General features: G+C 49.4%; 1 protein-coding gene across 1 annotated transcript in view; it reads left to right on the top strand.

Moving 5' to 3' along the window:
* The window catches only part of kcnh3 (potassium voltage-gated channel, subfamily H (eag-related), member 3), a 1,115,372-nt gene that overhangs the window by 698,210 nt on the left and 394,176 nt on the right, over positions 1-22,986 (top strand). Inside the window, exon 6 of the mRNA XM_038789040.1 lies at positions 22,096-22,253. Coding sequence (XP_038644968.1) covers positions 22,096-22,253 — 158 coding nt within the window. The remainder of the gene's footprint in view (positions 1-22,095; positions 22,254-22,986) is intronic.

Raw genomic sequence — 22,986 nt, 5'->3', positions numbered from 1 at the left:
TTAAGTAGGATATTCATCAATTATTAAAGTAGCATTTACCGTAAATCGCCGTGATGACTGCAGAGTTAGCAGGATGCACCTGGCCTGATCAAAGCGATTGCCCTGATAGTCAGACCTTTACTGAGAGACACTCAGGTAAATCAAGCAAATCTAGAAATCTCATCAAGCTTGCTGTATGTGTACTATCTTTCTTCTTAATTCTAATGTGTATGATTTATCTTAATTCCACATATGGTTGGTCTAATTCAAGCCTGCCCAACCCACGGCCTCAATCCAACCATCGAAGGATCTGTATCAGGTCCCCAGAGCCAGTATTCAAATTAAGGGTAAATTCAATTAAAGATTCTGCAAAGATCACTCACTGGTGAGATCATCACAGTATATTCAGGAGGGAAACAGTCTCTGATTGGAGGAGCGAACAGTGGGAGGATGAGTGCTTTTTGTTTCGTTTTCACAGTGTGGGTCTGTCAATGACTTGATGGGCCGAATGGCCTCTTTCTGTACTGTAGGATTTCTATGCCTCTCCTTCCCCTCGCCGGCGATATGTCACACCAGTGGGAATCACTACTGGTTTCTAAAAATGGAAACCAGCTGTGATCACCACGCTGGGGGCGTGGAAGTGAGCATTGCCCATGGGTCGTGAGGGACATGATGCCTGGCATCCTGGTACTGCTGAGTGTAGGTTAGGACAACCAGATCGACACTGCCAGGAGCTGTGCCAGAAAGCAGGGTCTCTTGGAAACCCCATGGGCTTTCCCATTATGTGGAGGTGGGGGACGATGGTGGGGGGAGGTGGGCATTGTGCTTGCATGGTGGTAGGGGTATGCATTCCCTGAGAATAGAGGTTGCCCCGATGCCAGGGATGATGGTGGTGTGGGGGGGGATGGGGAGGGGGGGGGGGGGTGTTGACCCAACCATTGCTTGGCGAGATGCAGGTTGGCCCTCTGTGTTTGCAGGTTGGGTGTTCCCCTTGTCTGTCGGGTATCCCGATGTCCTGGGGTGAGGCTTTTAACTGAGTGTTGCACCATTTTGAGAGAGTGTCCTGATTTCTGTGGAGCCGGCCAGAGTGATGGCGCAAAACAAGCCCTCCTGCATTTTCTTGACAAATTGTCAGAAGATCTGTATTGAAAATCGGACTGTGTTTCTGGGGAGAAATACACTGAAGAAACTGGGGCGCGATTCTCCGCCCCCCATGACGGGTCGGAGAATAGCAGGAGGGCCTTCCCGACATTTTTCCCGACCTCCCGCTATGCTCCCCCCCCCCCCCACGCCCGCCCCCCGACACGAATCGCTGCTCGCCGTATTTTTACGGCGAGCAGCAATTCTCCCCTAGCCGATGGGCCGATTTCCCAGGCCTTTACGGCCGTTTTCACGAACGGCAACACACCTGCTCTCACCGTTTGTGAAAACAGCCGCAAAGTGCCGTTCTGGGTAACCATGGCGCCGATTGGCACGGCCGCACCACGGCCGTGCCAAGGGTGCCATGACCCCGCAATCGGTCCACACCGGGTCGGAACCCCGCGCACTCTTTATTCCTCCGCCGCCCCGCTGGATCAGTCCGCGGGGCGGCTGAGGGGCATACCGGCCCACGCATGCGCGGGTTTGACGCATATGCGTGATGACGTCATCCGCGCATGCGCAGGTTGGAGCCGTCCAATCCGCGCATGCGCGGCTAACGTCATAGCGCGCGTCAGCCGCCGTTAACTTTGGCGTGCGGGCTTAGCGAATTTCGCTAAGCCTGTGATGCCGAGGTTCACGGGGCCCCGCTGCTAGCCCCGACCGGGGAGCAGAATCGGTCCCGGGAGGGGGCGCGGAGGCTGCCGGGAAACACGGGCAGTTTCACGGCAGCCTTCACGACTCTCCGCATTTGCGGAGAATCGCGCCCCTGATACTTTGTCATTTTGAGGGAAAATTCCACCCATGGTTTTAGTACATGCCTGGTCAAGGGTTTGGACTGCAAAGAACCCACTTGAGACTTGTCATCCGGATGATGGTGCATTAGGTCGTCATTTTTCTCTCACAGGCTCACCTCGTTCTTAGCGCAGGCCTGCTCCTGCTCCTGCCCTGCGAGCTCTGTGGTTTTCTCCTCAAATGGAGTCAAGATCCTCAGCTCGGTCATCCCACCGCCTCTTTTCTCTCCACCTCAGGGGTTGTGGGCAATCTTCTCCTGCAGGAACACAATTGGGAATAATGTAAGCTGAACACCTGGCAAGTCAGACGTTGATGAAAACTGGCATGCGTGTGCATTGCGCCTAAGATGGAGGGGTTCTGATGAGATGCGCCAGGGGGGTTGAGGATGCAGCTGGGAGGTCAGGTGCTGGAGACCTGCAAGGCGGCATGTGGGTTCCAGGTGACATTCTGGGGGGTGATGCAAGAGTGGAGTGGAGACTGGGAGCACTTACCGCTGCTGATCAGAGTAGGTCATTCATCTTTTTTTCAGGCTGTTGGCACTGACCAGTGCTGCCACTGACTCCCAGGTGAGATTTTTCACTTTGCTGGAGGGTCTGCTGCCAGCCCACAGGCACATTGTGGCCCACCTCTCCTCCACGGCACCAAGCAAACGGCCGAGGGCACACTCCTGACATCTAGGAATTGGGTTTCTTGCTGCCATCCTCATGGCTGCAATCAGATCAAATGCTGTGGAGCCGTTTAAATGCATGAAATGAAATGAAAATTGAATGAAAATCGCTTATTGTCACGAGTAGGCTTCAATGAAGTTATTGTGAAAAGCCCCTAGTCGCCACATTCCGGCGCCTGTCCGGGGAGGCTGGTACGGGAATCGAACCGAGTTGCTGGCCTGCTTGGTCTGCTTTAAAAGCCAGAGATTTAGCCCAGTGAGCATTGCACTTCATTGAAGTGCTCAGATGTCCTCCGGGGCGAGTGAATCAGACACATTGTGCCTCAGGCACGGCATTTTTCATGTGAGGAAAAAAATAATTTCAAAGTGCCTGAACATTGCGTTTCAGATTGCACCGCCGGGGCCAGCGGGAATTACACTGATTTTCTTGCCAAAAATTACACTTTGCCATTTTTGGGGGAAACTCCGCCCCATAAATCAGCTCATTTGAGACAAGAAGGGAAAAAATAAAATGAGCACTTGCAAATAATCTCTGTGGTAAAACACAAGAATGTGACATATCAATAACATCATGTACTGCCAATGTTGTGGGACATCACATGATAAAAATATTCTGGCATGGCTTTCTTTTCTTTATAGAATAATTCAGCAGTTTGGGCACTGGAGATTGTTTCTTAAAAATATATACTTGACAGCACTGATAGAATTTCATTGATTGCACTGTATCATGGAAAATAAGTTGTTCTTGGCTCCAGGGTTCGTTTTGAAGAATTCAGCCACCTGGTATTGAAACAATGCTGAGTGATAAGTATTCACAATTTTCCAACCAATGAGGAATCATACAGGATGGTATGAGAGACAAGTTTCTGCTTGGGAGATTCCATAAGACCATTAGACCATAAGACATAGGAGCAAAATTAGGCCACTTGGCCCATTGAGTCTGCTCCACCATTCAATTATGGCTGATATTTTTCTCATCCCCATTTTCCTGCCTTCTCCCCATAACCCCTCATCCCCTAATTGATCAAAAACATATCTATCTCTTTTAAAGACACTCTGTGATTTGGTCTGCACAATCTTCTGCTGCAAAGAATTCCATAGATTCACCACCCACTGGCTGAAGAAATTCCTCCTCATCTCTGTTTTAAAGGATCGTCCCTTGAGTCTGAGATGGTGTCCTCTGGTTCTAGTTTTTCCTAAAAGAGGAAACATCCTCTCCACGTCCAGTCTATCTAGGCCTCGCAGTATCCTGGTAAGTTTCAATAAGATCACCCCTCGTCCTTCTAAACTCCAACAAGTACAGACCCAGAGTTCCTCAAATGACAAGCTCTTCATTCCAGGGATCATTCTTGTGAACCTCCTCTGGCCCTTTCCAAGGCCAGCACATCCTTCCTTAGATATGGAGCCCAAAACTGCTCACAGTACTCCAAATGGGGTCTGACCAGAGCTTTATACAGCCTCAGAAGTACATCCCAGGTCTTGTATTCTAGCCCTCTTGACATGAATGCTAACATTGCATTTGACTTCTTAACTGCCGACTGAACCTCCACATTAACCTTAAGAGAATCGTGAACAAGGACTCCTAAGTCCCTTTGTGCTTCTGATTTCTAAGCATTTCCCGATTTGGAAAATAGTCTATGCCTAAATTCCATTTCCAAAGTGCATAACCTCACATTTTTCCACATTGTATTTCATTTGTCACTTCATTGCCCATTCTCCTAGCTTGTCCAAATCCTTCTGCAGCCCCCTTGCTTCCTCAATGCAACCTGTCCCTCTACAGATCTTTGTATCATCTGCAAACTTAGCAACAGTGCCTTCGGTTCCTTCTTCCAGATCATTAATGTATATTGTGAAAAGTTGTGGTCCCAGCACAGACCCCTGAGGCACACCACGAGTCACTGGCTGCCATCCTGAAAAAGACCCCTTTATCCCTACTCTCTGCCTTCTGCCTGTCAGCCAATCCTCTATCCATGCCAGGATCTTACCCTTAACACCATGGGCTTTTAACTTGTTCAACAGTCTCCTATGCGGCACCTTGTCAAAGGCCTTCTGGAACTCTAAATAAATCACGTCCACTGGTTCTTCTTTGTCTAACTTCCTTGTTACCTCCTCAAAGAACTCTAACAGATTTGTTAAAAGACACGACCTCCCTTTGACGAAGCCATGCTGAGTCAGTCCTATTTTATCATGCACTTGCGAGTACTTCGCGATTTCATCTTTAATAACAGACTCTAAAATCTTACCAATGACCAAAGTCAGGCAAACGGGCCTATAATTTCCCGTCTTTTGCCTCCCACCCTTCTTAAACAGGGGTGTTACATTAGCCACTTTCCAGTCCTCTAGGACCCTTCCTGCCTCCAGTGATTCCTTTTTTTAAAAATTAAATTTAGAGTACCCAAATATTTTTTCCAATTAAGGGGCAATTCAGCATGGTCAATCCACCTATCCTGCACATCTTTTGGGTTGTGGGGGTGAAACCCACGCAAACACGGGGAGAATGTGCAAACTCCACACGGACAGTGATCCAGGGTCGGGATTCGAACCCGGGTCCTCAGCGCCGTAGGCAGAAATGCTAACCACTGTGCCACCATGCTGTGCTGCCCTGCCTCCAGTGATTCCTGAAAGATCATCACCAACACCTCCACAATTTCCTCAGCTCTCTCTTTTACGACCCTGGGGTGTAGTCCATCCGGTCCAGATGACTTATAAACTTTCAGACCTTTCAGTTTCCCCAGAACCTTCTCCTTAGTAATGGTCACTACACTCACCTCTGCCCCCTGATACTCCTGGAGCTCTGACATCCCACTGGTGTCTTCCACCGTGAAGACTGATGCAAAGTAACTACTCAGTTCATCTGCCATCTTTGTTTCCTATTATTACTTCTCCAGCCACATTTTCCAGTGGTCCAATGTCTATTTTTGCCTCTCTCTTACCTTTTATATATTGAAAAAAACTCTTCCTATTTTCCTTTATATTACATGCTAGCTTGCACTCCTACTTCATCTTCTCCCCGCTTATTGCTTTTTTAGTTGTCCTCTGCTCGCTTTTAAAGGCTACCCAAACCTCTGACTTCCCACTAATCCTCGCCACTTTGTATGCTTTTTCTTTAGCCTTTAGGCTGTCCTTGACATCCCTCATCAGCCATGGATGCCTTGTCCTCCCCTTAGCATGTTTCCTCCTCCTTGGGATGAATTTCTGTTGTGCCTATCATATTGTGGTCACTGCTCCCGAAGGGTTCCTTCACCTTAAGTTCCCTAATCAAGTCTGCCTCATTACACATCACCAAATCCAGAATTGCCTGTTCTCTAGTAGGCTCTGCCACAAGCTGCTCCAAAAAAACATCTCTTCGACATTCCACAAATTCCTTTTCTTGGGATCCACTACCAACCTGATTTTCCCAGTCCACCTGCATACTGAAGTCCCGCATGATTATTGTAATGTTGCCTTTTTTACATGCCTTTTCTATCTCCTGATTTATTTTCTGCCCCACATCCTGACTACTGGTAGGGGACCTGTACATAACTCCCACCTGGGTCTTTTTACCTTTGCGATTCCTCAACTCTACCCACAGAGATTCTATGCCTTCTGACCCTATATCGCTCCTTGCTATTGATTTTAACTTCTTTGCTGATCTGTCTATTTCAGTGGTTAAAATTGATATTAAAGATCCAATTACATTATTCAACGTATGCCCGGAAGATGCCTGGTCAAAATGCCTCTGTCAACTATATCAAAACAGATGAACTACTTTAGGAATCAGCAACCATTATTGCCTCACATTCCTATTTTGTTGACATCCTGCTGACACCCTCAGAGTATAACTTGCGAGTGCCACAGAGAGGTGACATCAAAGTTTAAACATTTCTTTACAATCAACTGTAGTAAAGGGAGATGGTGGCATGGTGGTATTGTCACTGGACTAATGAACCGGAGACCCAAAGTAATACTCTGGGGACCTGGTTCAAATCTCACTACTGCAGATGGTGACATTTAAATTCAATAAAAATCTGGAATTAACCATAAAACCATTGTTGACTGCTGTAAAAAAACTGGTTCACTAATGTCCTTTAGGGAAGGAAATCTGCTGTCTTTACCTGGTCTGTGACTCCAAACCCACAGCAATGTGGTTGATTTTGAACTGCCCCCTCAAGGGCAATTAAGGCTGGCCCAGCCTGCGATGCCCATGCCCCATGAACGAATTTTAAACAATGAGATTTGGGAACAATTAAATGATGCCGAGCTGGTATCAGTTATTTGGGTTGTGACCATTCATCTTATAGGAATTCTTTCCGTTGAGACCAGAATGTTTCCCAGTGTAACCGCACGATGTCAAAGAGATTTTTCATAGTTTAAATTACATGGTCCACATCAAGAAATCCCATTTTCTTACCTTTTTGATTACCCTCTACTGTCTGAATGAGTGCAGCTGCAATAACACTTTAGGAACATAACACCATCCAGGACAAAGCATCCCATCCACCATACATTACTTCCACCATTGGTGTACAGTGGCATCAATATGTACCCTCTACAAGATGCACTGCAGCTGCTCACTGAGCCCAATTCAACAGCACCTTTTGACCCCTTTATCGAGAAGGACAAGGGTAACAGATATATGGGGACATCACTTCCTGCAAGTTCCTTCCAACCCACCCACTATTCCGACTTGGAACTTTATTGCTCCTTCACTGTAGCTGGGTCAAAATCCTGGAACTCGCTCTCTAACAGCATTATTGATGAACCAACATCACATGGATTGCATAAGATATAGACAGGAGCTCACTATCACCTTCTCAAGGACAAAATACTAGTGTTGCCAGTGGCACTCACGTGCAATGAACAGATTTTCAAAAACAACAAACATGCAGGATTCAATCCTCCAGCCAATTGTTATGTTTTTCAAAAACACTGGGCCAGACCTTGCTAGAGTATGGCATAATTAGCCCTTTTCTTGCACCCTTTAGATCAATTTGTTGTGCCTTAGCTTGCTGAAAGTGCAATCTTAAAGTAATGTGGCAAGGTCAAAGGGGCATCTATTCAACGATGGGACCATCGGGCAGCACGGTAGCACAGTGGCACAGTGGCACGAAGCCTGTGGCTTCACAGCCCCAGGGTCGCAGGTTCGATTCCCTGCTTGGGTCACTGTCTGTGTGGAGTCTTCACATTCTCCCTGTGTGTGCGTGGGTTTCCTCCGGGTGCTCCGGTTTCCTCCCACAAGTCCTGAAAGACGTGCTTGTTAGGTGAATTGGACATTCTGAATTCTCCCTCTGTGCACCCGAACAGGCGACTAGGGGCTTTTCACAGTAACTTCATTGCAGTGTTAATGTGAGCCAACTTGTGACAATAAAGATTATTATTATTAGTAGTAGTAAATCTCCTTAACCGATAAGATTTAAGAATTGAGAAAGAAACAGAGCAACAGCAGGGAAGGGATAGATTCATTAAAAGTGGGTGAATTAGATTCAAATCAGATACAAAGAGAAAGAAAATTGGACAAAGAGAAAAATGAGAAACAAGAAAAATAAGAGGGGGGGGGGGATTCTACATCCCGCCGCATGCGTTTTCTGGTGCGGCGCGCCGTCACTGGCAGTGGGACTTTCCGTCCCGGCAGCTGGTCAATGGGGTTTCCCATTATGGGCACCCCCACGCGGTCGGAAATCCATGGGCGTGAGTGTGCTGCTGGCGGAACGGAGGATTCCGCCAACGGAGAATCCAGCCGAAGATTTTTTTGCCATTAAACCAGAAGAAGTTGGAGATTTATCTCTTTTCCAGATGCAGGGATTAAAGAGGGCATGGAATGCAGGAGAGTTGGAGGATGTTTCAGTTTTGACAAAAAATTATCGACCTGAAACAATAATTCTTTCACCATTTGCTGCCTCACTCACCAGTTGAGTATTTCTTGCATTTTTTCGTTTTATTTCCTATTTTCAGCAGATATGGTGTTATTTTAATGAATTAATAGGAGTTGATTGATATAATCAATCACTGACAAAAATAGAGAACACACAAGCACTAGCTCACTCCAGATCATTAAATGCAATTTAAATGGCAGGGCAGGATTCTCCGTTTCTGAGACTCAGGGCTGGATTCTCCAATTTTGAGGCTATTTCTGGAGGACGTGTCTAGTTTTACAATGAAAAAGTAGGCGCCACCCCCGCACCGATGCTCAGCCCGGTGGGGGGTGCAGGCTAGCAGCGGCGGCAGGTAAAACTCCCATCGTTCCCTACATAAACAGCCAGAGAATTGCCGGGTCTGTGGCCGCGCATGCACACGGCGGCGACCTGCAGCGGTCGCGCTATACAACGATTTTGGCGTCGGGTCCCGCCCTAAGTGTGACACCAACGCAGAATCCATCGACTTTCATGACAGAAAAACCAGTGCCGCTCCTGGACCGATTCCGTTACTGTTAAGGGGCTAGCACCAACGCCATGTGGAACACAATCGATTCTAATGGGAAACGCTGCTGGATTCGCCAGTTTCACGATTGACACCCCAAGGCTGGCAAGCTGCAGCCACATATACACACTGCACTCCCCATACACAGACCCCCAGCCAACAAGATGGCAGCTAGGAGAGCAGCCCCAACATCGAGCTGGAGACGCTCTTGGACGCAATGCAGGAGCGGTAGATGACCCTGTACCGAGGCCTGGGAAGGAGGCTGCCAGCCGCCGCCGTTCACTGTGTCAGGGCGCAGGTGGCAGAGGCCATGAGCGCCGTGGACAACGCTATCCGGACGGGCATGCAGTGCCGGAAAAAACTGCATGACCCCCTCAGGGCAGCCAGGGTGATTACGCAGCAGTGTGCCCCTGGCACTAACCCCGTGCCACACATCCGTAACCCTACCTCCCCCCCCACCCGTGGCATCATCTGCAAGTACCCATACTGGCAACCATGGCCGGATGACCTGGCCACTGAGGTCATCACCTACATTCCCACTGAGCTGCATGCGTCGGCTTGTCTAACACTACTCCTTTTATGTGTTCCCCCCATTCCCCCAGGAGAAGGCCGCCCTCCACTGTCAGGAGCGGGAGAAGACAGGAGGGAGACCGCCGGACCTGCGGCCCCTCACCGTGGCAGAGCAGAGGGCCCTGGATGAGATTGGCGGTCCGGAGGAAAGAGAGGTCATGAAGGTGGAGCTTGGCCGCGGGAGAGGAAATGAGACACTGCTGAATTGCCGTTCCCTGTGATACGTTAGTCAGCACAAACCCCCTCCCCACCACAACACAACCCTCACCCCCACCCTCACCCCATACCATCTTCACCCCACACTATTCTCACCCCCACACCATCCTTACCCCCACACCACCATCACACCAAGAGCACCCTCACCCCCACCAACACCCTCACCACCCCCACACCACCATACCCCCCACCCCCAACCACCACCACGACCCCCCACCCCCAACCACCACCAGCCCACGGTTTAATCATGCGACTTGTCTTGCGTCTTTCAGGACCTGTTGGAGATGGGGTGGGTCCATCTGGTGTCCCCAGTCCCCAGTCAGTGTCACGGCCAAACACCTCCTGTAATCCGAGCAGCGAAGAGGATAGCAACTCGGACACCATCCCTCACCCGAGACTCAGGACATGCCAAAGCTCGGGTGGGTGGATGACACAGATTTCCCGTTACAGCTGTCTCCAACACCCTCCACCATCCCAGAGATACTCACCTCTTTTGGGCACTTTAGTGAAGAGGCTCCTGGGACACTCCCTGGTGCGCATCACACAGCTGCTCCAGTACAGCAGGTGGAGCTAGGAACACCCAAGGGGGGGCGGATGGTCTGAGGAACCAGCTGCCATCTAGATGCGTCTCCGGCTTCTGGAACAGACAGTCCAATCGATTGTGCAGATGCAGTCGCACTGCCAGGGCTACATGAGGGGTGGTCGGCAAGCATCCAGCACCTGCGGCCGCAGTTAGAGGCGTCCAACCACATGCGGCAGCAGCAGGTGGTGCCGGTCATGTGTGCTACCCAGGCCAACACCGCACGGGTGGAGGCATTGGGGGCGACGGTTTCATTTATGGATAGGCATTTCCAAGACCTGGGGCATTCTGTGCAGGACCATGTCCCAGAGCCACCTGGAAATCGCAGCGGCGCTTCTGAGCGTGGCACAGTCACAGAAGGCCATGGCTGGAAATGTCGACGGCATGCCCAGGCACTGGCCAATGTGGCGCAGACACAGAGGGAGGTCCCAGTCCCAGAGCGAGATGGAGCAGTCAATGGCTGATGTGACATGAATCCAGAAGGTGATGGCACAGTCGCAGCATGATGTGGCGCATTCCCAAATGGCGACGGTCAACTCGCTGTGCTCCATGGTCGTGAGCGTGCAGACCCTAGTTGAGACCAGAGCGGGCCTCCAGGACTGGCAGCGGCAGGTGGCGAGGGAGTCTCAGGAAATATCTCCGCTCGCACCCTTCCCCCATGGATTAGCCCAGGGGCCATCGGCTACCCTGAAGAAGGGGATGGGGCCCCTGCCGATGACTCCCGCAGGAGAAGTGCCGGAACACCGCAGCAGCTCAAACTCTCCCCCTCTGTCCCTGCCGCATCTGGTGCAGCGTGCAGAACAGGGCAGCACCACATGACCTGGGAAACCCGAGCAGAAACCGGGCCCATCCAGGCCCGTCGCCCCAGATGATGCCTGTCAATGAGGATGGGAATCACAGCAGGCCGCCTCCACCCCTGCTGTACTGTCTGGGCATTGACCTAGATGAAGCGGTACGGCCTGTAAGGCCAAAAAAGTAGACACCAGTTACATTGGCATGGGTGCAGGGCACAGTTTAGTTATAGGGGTTAGGGCACAAACCTCTATATATTTGTTCACAATAAACACCTGTTACCACTGTTATCTGCCTCAGTGCTCTGTCTGATGAGTGTGAGTAGTGGGCTGGGCTAGGCTGGCCAGTGGGGGGGAGAATGTGTGGATGTTGGGAGGGCATTGGGTGGCCGGGGGTGGAGCGGGGGAGGGGGGATGTGAGGTTGCAATGAGGTGTCTGTGCCCCTGCCCAGTCCACCCCCTCTACCAACCTACCCCCTCCTAGTCGGTGAACCTGAAGGCGATCAGAGTGTCCTGTCCGTGTTGACCCAAGTGCACACATTGTGTGGTCTCCCGTGCCTGACTGGGCTCCTTGTTCTGCTGACCCACATCCTCCTCCGCATCCTCCTCCTCTAAGACGAGGCCTGGCTTTCATCATCCTCCTCCAGCACGGAGCTGATGGTCACATATCAGCTGCACGTTCATCGAGTGGCATCCCTCTTGGTCTGTGTAGAACGACCTGTCATCAGCCGGTGCTCGTAGGGAGACATGCATCCTGTCGATCCCCCCCTGGACCCGGGGCATCCCGATGATGGTGGTGAATCCTGCTGCTCGGGCAGCCTGGTGGGCTCGGTCCACATTGAAGTGGGTGTATTGATCCGCCTGGTCATATAGGGCCTCCGTGACGACAAGGATGCACCTGTGTACCGAAGTCTGTGAGATCCTGGACAAGTCCCCACTCGGCGCCCAGAAGGACCCTGTCACGTACAAGTTCAGAGCGACCATCACCTTGGTGGCCAGGGGAGCGGGTGTCCTCCTCCATAGCCTCGCAGTGCCAGTGTGCCATCATCTGGCAGATAGGTTGCACATTCTCTCTGGTAAGCTGGAGTCTCTGACTGTATGCCCAGTCCAGCAGGTCCTCAACTGACAGGCAGTGCCGGTACACAGGAGGTCTCATGCTGCACCTCCTTGGAACCTCCTCCCCCTCGGCCTGTGGGACAGCTGGCTCTCCAACCTGGGAGGCTGCCACCTGCCTCTCTGCTGAATGCACCGCTGATGCCCATTCTGCTGCTGCACGCCCCGCTGCTGCAACGTCCTCCTCCTCCTCGAACAGCGCCTGCTTGTACAGCCGCAGGGTATCCCCCAGGTCTGCCACGACCAGCAGGAAGGCCACCATTGCTGCTGGTATTCCAATATCCATTGTCTGCAGAGGGTGAAAGGTCGACCTATTAGTGCGGTGCCTCCCCACCTCAGCTAGCACAGCCAGTGTCCGGGCCGGCAGCCCGCAATCGCTCCTCTCCGGGTACTATCTCCTCTCTCCCTCAGCAGCCACCACGCGGTTTCACAATTTTTAAAAGCACAAGTGAACCGCGCCATCGTGAACCCGGCCCATTGGAGGCGGAGAATCATGGAGGCCCAGGAGAATACAGTTAATGACATGCAAACGGTGTCCACTGTATGTGCGTTCCTATACACATTGACACTGCTGTTGTGGTGATGGAGAATTGTGATTTGGGTCAAATCGGCACCCGCCGCATTTTGGCGTCGGAGCCGTTTCACCACCCAATCGCCTTTCCCGATTTCGCCATCAGCCAACGGAGAGTCCCTCCCACAATCTCTGCACCCTATCCTATCATTAAGGGACAGAAGTTCCTTCCCTTCTGTTCCTTTACCTCTTCATGTTCTAAGTTTGAAGAGCCCCTCTCATAGCTTCTCCTGAGATAAAAAAAAAAGGTTGTAACACCAATGTATACGTATCCTTCTTAATAACCAGGTTGATAAATTAATTGTTAATTGTTTGGAATTTTAAAATTCTTTCAAGGGATGCGGACGTTGCTAGCAATGCCAGCATTTGTTACCCATTCTTAATTGCCCTTGATAGTGATAGTGAGCTGATTTCTTGAATCGATGCAGTACTTGTGGTGTAGGTGCACACACAGTGCTGTTAGGAAAGGAATTCTGAGATTTTGACCCAGCAACAGTGAATAACCAGCAATATAGTTGCAAATCAGGATTTAACTTGGAGGAAACTTGCAAGTGGTGGTGTTCTTCTATGTTGTATTGCCCTTGCTTGCCACGGTGGTACAGATCATGGGTTGAAAGGTGTTGTCAAAGAAGCCTTGGTGAGTTTCTGCAGTGTATTTTTTGTACAGTAAACACTGCTGCCACTGTGTGTTGGTGGTAAAGGGAGTGAATGTTTAAGGTGGTGGATGGGATGCCGATCAGTTGAGCTGCTTTGACCTGGTTGGTGTTGGACTTCTTGTGTGTTGTTGGACCCTCATTCATTCATCCAAGTGGACTATAGTCCATCATATCTGTGTCTTGCAGATGGTGTAAAGGCTTGGAGGAGTCAGGAGGTGAGTTACTAGCTTCACAATTCTCAGTCTCTGACCTGCTCTTGTAACCACTGAACTGGTTGGTCCAGCTCAGTTTCTAGTTAATGGTAAACTCTCGGGTGTTGATGGTGGGTGATACAGTAACAGTAATGCAATAAATATGAAGGGGAGATAGTTAGATTCTCTCTTGTTGGAGATGGTCATTGCCTTACCCAGCATGAATGTCTCATGCATTTTATCAGGGCAAACCTGAATGTTACTGCCTATGGGCACAACTGCTTCACAGTATCTGAGGATTACAAATGGTGCTGAACATTGTGCAATCATTAGTGAATATTCCTATTCATGACCTTATGATGGAGGGAAAGTCACTGATAAAGCGGATGAAAATGATTGGACTTAGGACACTACCTCTGACAGAACTAGTACTGAAATAGTGTTCCCTAATTAAAGGTGCTATTTTTTGGATGAGATACTAAACTGAGTACCAGTCGGTTGTCCTATGTGACATAATAGATCCCACAGCAGTTTTGAAATATAGTAGAGTTATACCCAGTGTCATGGACAATCAGCAGCACAAAAACAGATAACTAGTCATTGGGAATGATTCTCCCCACCCCCGCATTGTACCCGGAGCACCTCCCGCTGGTCCCGGTGAATAGCGGATGAGCCCCAAAACGGGGTTCACACGTGGCACCAAACCGATGGTGGTCTCCCGATCGGCAGTGCCTGATGCAATCTAGTCCACACCCTCGCTGGACGTGAACCAGACTTGCATATTTAAATGAGTCTTAAAACTAATTTAAGAATAATTAATAATAATAATCTTTATTGTCACAAGTAACAATGCAATGAAATTACTGTGAAAAGCCTCTAGTCTCCACATTCCGGCACCTGTTCAGGTACACTGAATGTGCACAGCCTGTTCGAGTCTGGAGTCTCCGGCTCCCGGGATTCACTGGCCCCAAAAATGGAAACCAGGAGCAAGTCCGGTGAATAGCGGGAGAAGCCAAAAATGAGAACCGTGTCAGGTGCCAAACAGTTTTCGATGCAACCGGCCCGCTCCCTCAGGCAAAATCAGGATCTGTGAGGCGAGATGCCAATTATCATGACTTAAGCCCAATTTCCATGCAATTAACGGGAGTGATCCTCCTGTCATTCAGCGGCCTCCCCAGCACTGGTGCCGATTAGTACTCCTTTTGAAAAAGGTAACCTGGCAGAAACGCTTCTGTGGGGTGCCAAGGAGGTGAGTAGCCATCTTTGTTCACAGGGAAAGAGCCGGGGGGGGGGGGGGGGGGGCGCTGGGATTGTACCCCAGTGCACAGCAGGAGGTGAGGGACCCTCCGCAGTGTGGGCCGCCATAGGAGTGTGGCGAGGCGTTTGGGGAGCAACTGGTGGGCAACCGCTCGTGGCACCATCATGCCAACCCCTGGATCATGTGTACCCATTCCAGCGGCAATCCTTGTCCTTACCCGTCTCCCCCAATGACTACCCATAACCCCACCAACTGCTCAGGACTCTGGCTGCGCGACTGAAGGCTATCACTAATATGGATTGGCAATCTTGGGTAAGTAAGCACTTCACACATTCCAAGTGGATCCCCATGGGTAGGCAGGCCATGTAGCATGTGAGAGTCGTTGCCTAGCATCCCAATCACAGCTGGATGCTTGGACACTGTGCCTGAACATTGCGGGAGGCAACACCACACAAGCAACATCTTAGCACCCAGGGGATGGGACACAGTTCCAAGGAAATATCCACGGCTGGAGAATGGGGGAGCTCCGGGGGGAGGGGGGGGGGGGGGGAAGCACTTTATTGGCCTCCTAGCTCTACCGCTATATCTAATGGTTTCCCCAGGATGCGCATCTGAGGTGGCGGAGGCAAAGCTGCCTATCTCGTCCCATGGCCCTCGATGCCCATGGTGGGCGGCCCCTGGGGAGTCTGGGGCCGAAGGGCCCCGGCACACTTGTCAGCGGCACACGCACAACCGTGTCGCTCTGTCCTGTGTGCTGGCTGCAAGGCACAGAACTTGGGGGGAGCTGGTAGCCACCATCACACTCTATGGGACGGGTCCAGGTTGGCGCTCTGTGCCTCCTCCTCCCACTCAGTGCCCGTAGGGCCCTGGATTCACCACGGGATGGAGGGCAGCTGGTTCGAGCCATAGCTGCTCCTGCATCATCTGGCTCTGCCAGTCCTGGCGGTTCCCCAATATCTGCACCATCATGCTCCTCAGTGATTGGGACATGCTCTGCAGTGCCTCGGCATTGTCCATACTGAGACTGGACAAGCTCCACTGCCCAGTGTAGGTCGTTGACTTTCTTTCTGCACTGGAGCCCAGTCACCGAGCTCGCAGCTGCCGCCCCCTCATCCCAGCCTGCACTGGCTGCCTTGTGGCTGACTCTCCGGCACCCTCGGGGGAACAAGACATCCCTCTTGGCTTCCACAGCATCTAGCAGCCTCCCTAGGTCAGCATCTCCGAATCTTGGGGCTGGTCTCCTGGGCGCCATTGTTGTGAGCTGGCTGGGGTTGGCTGAGCAAGTGCAGCTTAAGTGCTGCTTGGCCTTGTTAGCAGAGAGCTGGCAAGCACGGTCCAGCGAATCAGCTGGCGAGCCTTCATTTGTGACAGAAGTCTGAGAGTCCTTGTTAAGTGGACCAATTAACGTTGAAGTGCGTTGCCGGTCTCGTTGGGCCGAGTGCCGGGATGCTTGTGGCAATTCCAACTCGCTACCACACTTGGAAATCTTTCCGGAGCTGTTTTTATGGAGTTTGCTATGCACATATTTGCTGCTTTATGTCCTAACACAACAGTGGCTATACTTTTTTTCAATTATTCCTTCTTGGGATATGGGTTAGGCATATATTGCATTTATTGACCATCCTTAAATTCCTTTGAACAGCTGGAGGTGAGCTGCCTTGTTGAACTGCTAGAAACACCTACAATGCTGTTAGGAAGGGAGTTCCTGGATTTTGGCACCAAGAACAGAAATAAAGTTTGACGTCAAAATGTTGAGTGACTTGGAGAGGACAGAGGTTGTGGGTTTGGAAGGTAATGGTGAAGGAGCTTTGCTGTGTTGCTACAGTGCATATTGTAGATGGTATACACTGATACCTTTGTGGTTCAGTGGTGGAGGGAGTGAATGTTGAACATGGTGGATGGGATGCCAGTCAAGCAGGCTGCTTTATCATGGATGGTGTTGAGCTTCTTGAGTGATGTTGAAGTTTCACTCTCAAAGCAAGTGGAGAGTATTCCATCACACTCCTGATTTATGCCTTGTAGGTAGTGGAAAGTCTTTGGGAAGTCAGCAGGTGTATTGCTCTCCACAGAATTCCCAGCCTCTGACCTGCTCTTTTAGCCTCAGTATTTATATGGCTAGTCCAGATCAGTTTCTGGTCAATGGCAATCACAAGTATGTTCATATTGGAGATTCAGCGATGGTAATGCCAGTGAATGTGAAACGGATTCTCTCTTGTTGGAGATGGCCATTGCCTGGCACTTATGTGGCGTGAATGTTATTTGCCACTTATCAGGCCAAGCCTGATTGTTGCCCAGTTCTTGCTGCATATTGATGCAGTTTGCATCAGTATCTAAGGAATCACGAATGGTGTTGAACATTGTGCAATCATCATGGAATATCCCCACTTCTGACTTTATGGTGGAAAGAAGGTCCTTGATGCAGTTGTTAAAAATGGTTAGGCGTTTAACACTGCCGTAAGGAACTCCTGCAGTGATGTCCTGGAGCTGAGACGGTTGGTATTTAACAATTACTACAATTGTACTCAGTAAGACTCCAATCAGTGGAGAGTTTTCCTCATGATTCTCATTGACTCCAGTTTTGCTTGGGCTCCTTGATGCCACACTTGGTCAAGTGCTGACTTAATGATATCAAGGGTTCATTCTCACCTCACCTCCTGAGTTCAGCTCTTTTGTCCATGTTTGATTCAAGACTGGAATGAGGTCAGAAGCTGAATGGCCCTGGTGGAAACCAAACCGAGCATGAGTGAGCAGGTTATTGCTGAGGAAGCGCCACTTTCTAGCACCATTGATGACACCCTCCATTACTTTACTAATGGTTGCGGGTAGTCTGATAGAGCAGTAATTAGCCACGTTGGACTTGGCCTGCCTTTTATGTACAGGATGTGCCCGGTCAGTTTTTCGCATTGCCAGGTAAATGCCAGTGTTGTAGCTGTACTAGAACAACTTGGCCAGGAGTGCAGCTAGTTCTTAAACCCAAGCCTTCAGAATGTTGTCAGGGCCTAGAGTCTTTGCAGTATCTAATGCCTTCCACAGTCACAATTGAAAAGTACTTTATTGGCTGTAAAACATTTTGGGATGCGTTGACCTTTTTACCCCATTCACTCCATCACCAAGATCTATTTCCATCTCTGTAACATTGTTCATCTCAGCCCATGGATCAGCTTTTCTACTGCTGAAGCCCTCATCCATGCTTTTGTTTCCTCTAAACCTGACCATTCCAGTGCTCTTCTGGCCAGCCTCCCATCTTCCACACAACTCTGGCTCATCCAAAACTCTTAATGCTTTACCTTGTGTCCGAAAGATGTGCAGGTTAGGTGGATTGGCCATGCTAAATTTCTCCTAGTGTCCAACGATTAGGTGTGATGATAAGATTATAGGAATGGGGCGGGAGAGTGGGGTGCACTTTCAGAGGGCCGGTGCAAACCCAATAGGCTGAAAGGCCTCCTTCTGCACTGTAGGGATTCTATGATTGTAACGGCTCACAGATTGTACACCTCAATATTAAACTCCTCACCCTTGTCTTCAAACCTCTCCATAACCTTTCCCCATCCCTGGGCAGGATACTCCGATTTTGAGGCTATGTCCCCACATGGCGTGGGAACGGTGGCGTTTTACGACAGAAAAAATGGCTTAAAACGGCCACCGATCCTCCGTTTGGCTTGGGGCTAGCATCAAGACAGTGTAGAACACCCGATGCGGCCCAGATAATTGCCACGCCGTGTAACGTAGCTCCGGCTGCTCGCGGACCCGGCCTGCGAAATAGTGCCCCCACTTTGCCGGTTTGCGTGCCCCGGACCAACCCCCAACAGTGCCCCCAACCCCTGACGAAGACCCCCTGACCATGGATTGACCCTTCCCCGACTGTAGCGGTGCTGGACTGAGTCCGCATTCACCATGCTGAGTTCCCGACAGATGAGAACACACGCGCCGGACGTCGTCGGGAACTCGGCCGGAGGGGGGTGGAGCATCGGGGGGGGGGGGGGGGGGTGGGCCTCAGGCAATGTCCTGAGGCCGTCGATATGCCGCTTTGGAGGGGACGGAGCATCACGAAAGCGGCGCCGCCCCTGATTTGTTTGTGTACGGGGACTCTCTGGCCGATCGGCAAACGCGATTTTGGAGTCAGCGACCGGAAATTTCCGCCCCCTTTCTCTGTACTATCCTCCAGTCCCACAACCCCTAAAATCTCTGCGCTCATCCAATTCTAACTTTGTGCACATCCCCACTTTTTCTTGTTCTTTCATTGACAGCAGTGCCTTTGGTAGCCTAGAATCTCAGCTCTAGACTTTCTTCCCTAAACTTTCTACCTCTCTTTTGTCCTTTAAATATGCACCTTAAAACCAACCTCTTTCACCAAGCTTATGTTCAACTGTCCTAACATATCTTTCTGTGCCTCAGTCTCAAATTTTGTAAGCGAGTGATTCTGTGAAGAATCATGTGATGTTTTTACTTTATTGAAGGTGCTATACAATTGCAAGTTGTTGCTGCAGCTGAACTGAAAATTCTGAAGAAACTAACACATCACGAACAATTTTCCAACTTTCCATCTTTTCACACTTGCTGCACTCTATTTTCCAACTATTTTAGATGCAAGAGATAATGTGAAGCCCATGCCAAAATTTAAAACATAGAATCGTAGAAGTTATAACATAAATTTATAGTATAGATTTATAGTGTAGTATCAAAGTGTGGATCCTTGCAAGTCAGCAGATGGGGATGATTCAGGTTTGTAAAGAGAAGTTGTTGCCAGAGAATTCAATGTGCGACAAAATAATAGGAAACAGAATAAAACATGGTTTGCACCAAATGATCACACTTCTAATGTAAAATTCTCTTTAGAAGGAAGTTACTAGTAGATACTTAGTATGCTGTGTTTACAGTAAGGTGGTGCTTTATAAACTGTACATTAAAGGAAGCAGTACCAGAGTCTCCAGAGAGAAATCCTCACATAGGTTTTCAGCAAATTACTGGAGACAATTCACTGCAGGATAAAATATAAATGACTGCCTTTGATAGTTCTGGTTGTTGCTGGTCACTGCTGTTCCTGAATGCAGGAGGACAGAGCACTCAGTGCACCAAATGGGAGCTTCTGATCACTTTATATCACATAACATAACGGGCTACAAAGCGAAGCCGAGCAGTATCTCTGGCAGCAGCGCACCCCTCCCCGATGAACTTAATGCATTCTATGCTCGGTTCGAGCAGGTAATCAACAATCCGCTGTCAAGTGCCCCAGCAGCCCACAATTCACCCATACCCACCACCACAGCTTCCGAAGTCAGATCGGCCTTCCTGAAAGTGAACCCACGGAAGGCGACGGGCCCGGATGGGATCCCTGGTCGTGCACTCAGAGCCTGCGCAGACCAGCTGGCAGAGGTATTCACAGACATCTTTAACCTGTCTCTACTCCACTCCAAGGTCCCCACCTGCTTCAAGAAGACCACCATCATACCGGTAAGAAGAACCAGGCAACGTGCCTCAATGACTACCGCCCGGTGGCCTTGACGTCAGTTGTAATGAAGTGCTTCGAGAGGCTGATCATGAAGCGCATCACCTCCATACTCCCGGAACGCCTCGACCCACTTCAATTCGCATACCGTCGCAACCAGTCCACATCAGACGCCATTTCCCTGGCCCTACACTCATCCCTAGAGCATCTTGAAAACAAGAACTCCTACATCAGACTCCTATTTATTGACTACAGCTCCGCCTTCAACACCATAATCCCAGCCAAGCTCATATCAAAGCTCCAAAACCTAGGACTTGGCTCTCCACTCTGCAACTGGATCCTCGATTTTCTGACCAACAGACCACAATCAGTAAGAATGAACACCAACACCTCCTCCACAATAGTCCTCAATACCGGTGCCCCGCAAGGCTGCGTACTTAGCCCCCTACTCTACTCCCTGTACACACACGACTGCGTGGCAAAACTTGGTTCCAACTCCATCCACAAGTTTGCTGACGATACGACCATAGTGGGCTGAATCTCGAATAACGACGAGTCAGAATACAGGAGGGAGATAGAGAACCTGGTGGAGTGGTGTAACGACAACAATCTCTCCCACAATGCCAGCAAAACTAAAGAGCTGTTCATTGACTTCAGGAAGAAAAGTACTGTACACACCCCTGTCAGCATCAACGGGGTCGAGGTGGAGATGGTTAGCAGTTTCAAATTCCTAGGGGTGCACATCACAAAAAATCTGTCCTGGTCCACTCACGTCGACGCTACTACCAAGAAAGCACAACAGCACCTATACTTCCTCAGGAAACTAAGGGAGTTCGGCATGTCCACATTAACCCTCACCAACTTTTACAGATGCACCATAGAAAGCATCCTATCGGGCTGCATCACAGCCTGGTATGGCAACTGCTCGGCCCAGGACCGCAAGGAACTTCAGAGAGTCGTGAATACCGCCCAGTCCATCACACAAACCTGCCTCCCATCCATGGACTCCATCTACACCTCCAGCTGCCGGGGAAAAACGGGCAGCATAATCAAGGATCCCTCCCACCTGGCTTAATCACTCGTCCAACTTCTTCCATCGGGCAGGAGATACAGAAGTCTGAGAACACGCACGAACAGACTCAAAAACAGCTTCTTCCCCACTGTCACCAGACTCCTAAATGACTGACCTCATTAACACTACACCCTGTATGCTTCATCCGATGCCAATGCTTATGTAGTTACATTATATATCTTGTGTTGCGCTATTCTGTATTATCTTGTATTTTCTTGAATTTTGTTTAATTCCCTTTTCTTCCCATGTACTGAATAATCTGTTGAGCTGCTTGCAAAAAAATACTTTTCACTGTACCTCGGTACACGTGACAATAAACAAATCCAATCCAATCCAATCTAAAGGGTGGATTATCTAAACCCTTGCGCATGGCAAAGGTTCTTTACATGCTACATATTGGAAAATCATGTGCAGGGATGTGGGGCTTTTGAAGGCGTCTGAGGTACCTTGCTAAGTGCAAGTCTCTTGTGTTTGCTGCTGACTGAATAAAATAAAAGGATGATACCGCTGACTTTAGCGAAATGGATAGCTGATTCATAGTCTGAGCACCACACCCAAAGTATTTATTTCCCATTTCTTTGCTCTTACCGAATGAATGTCATTCCTTTAAGCGATTATTTTGAAATTAATGCTTTTACTATTATTTCTATTTTCTAGACATCATGCTGAATTTTCGGACAACATATGTCAGTAAGTCTGGACAGGTTGTCTATGATCCTCGCTCAATCTGTGTGCACTATGCAACTACCTGGTTCTTCGTGGATCTTATAGCTGCACTTCCCTTTGACCTCCTCTACGCATTCAATATCAATGTGGTGAGTCTGTTTGCATAGGAAATACTGAAATGCAGAAAGTTACTGATCATAGCATAAGCATATTAAATAATAACATTGCCTGTTGCTCCGGAAGTAGTTATACCATATCTCTATTTGTTTTAGATTGTGATGCCAATTTTCTGAGTCCAGAATGAGACTTGAATTTCATTTAGTTTTTCATTCTGGCACCTAAAGAAGTAGAATGCTTTAGTTATTTATTTTCCCATTTCCTTTCCCTTCCCCATGTTGGTACTGCCACCTACGTGAGTGACTTCCCACATGAGCAGGTAGCACTCTGACAACACAACTAATTACATAGGAACATGCAGAAATGGTGGGCAAGAAAGGACTGCAAGCCTAGCCCACACTCATGGTGCCTGCAACATTGTAACGAGACATTTCCTACTGCCTCACTCCCTCACCCCTCTCAGAGCCCTGGGGAGTGGCAAAAAAAGGCAGGAAAAGCCTAGGAACATTAACAAAGGAAGAAAAAAAAAAAGAAAATTCCTCCCTGAGCCCCTCAGACAACCCAACCCAATCCATGAGATCAATTATCGTTAAGTGTGAGCTCAGCCATTACTGTTCTATTCCAGTCTACATAAAGAAATGTCTTAACCAAAAAATTTAATTATGCACTAAGATGTGTGAAGACCCAGTTCTTATTTTTTCAAACTAACTGCAATAACTAACTTATGACGGAGTGGGTAGTGACCCAACTGTGGATCAGAAGTCC

This window comes from Scyliorhinus canicula, chromosome 2 (genome assembly GCF_902713615.1).
Source record: "Scyliorhinus canicula chromosome 2, sScyCan1.1, whole genome shotgun sequence".
Lineage (NCBI taxonomy): Eukaryota > Metazoa > Chordata > Chondrichthyes > Carcharhiniformes > Scyliorhinidae > Scyliorhinus > Scyliorhinus canicula.
Note: the sequence above shows the minus strand (reverse complement) of the source record. Positions and strands in the feature narration are given on the sequence as shown.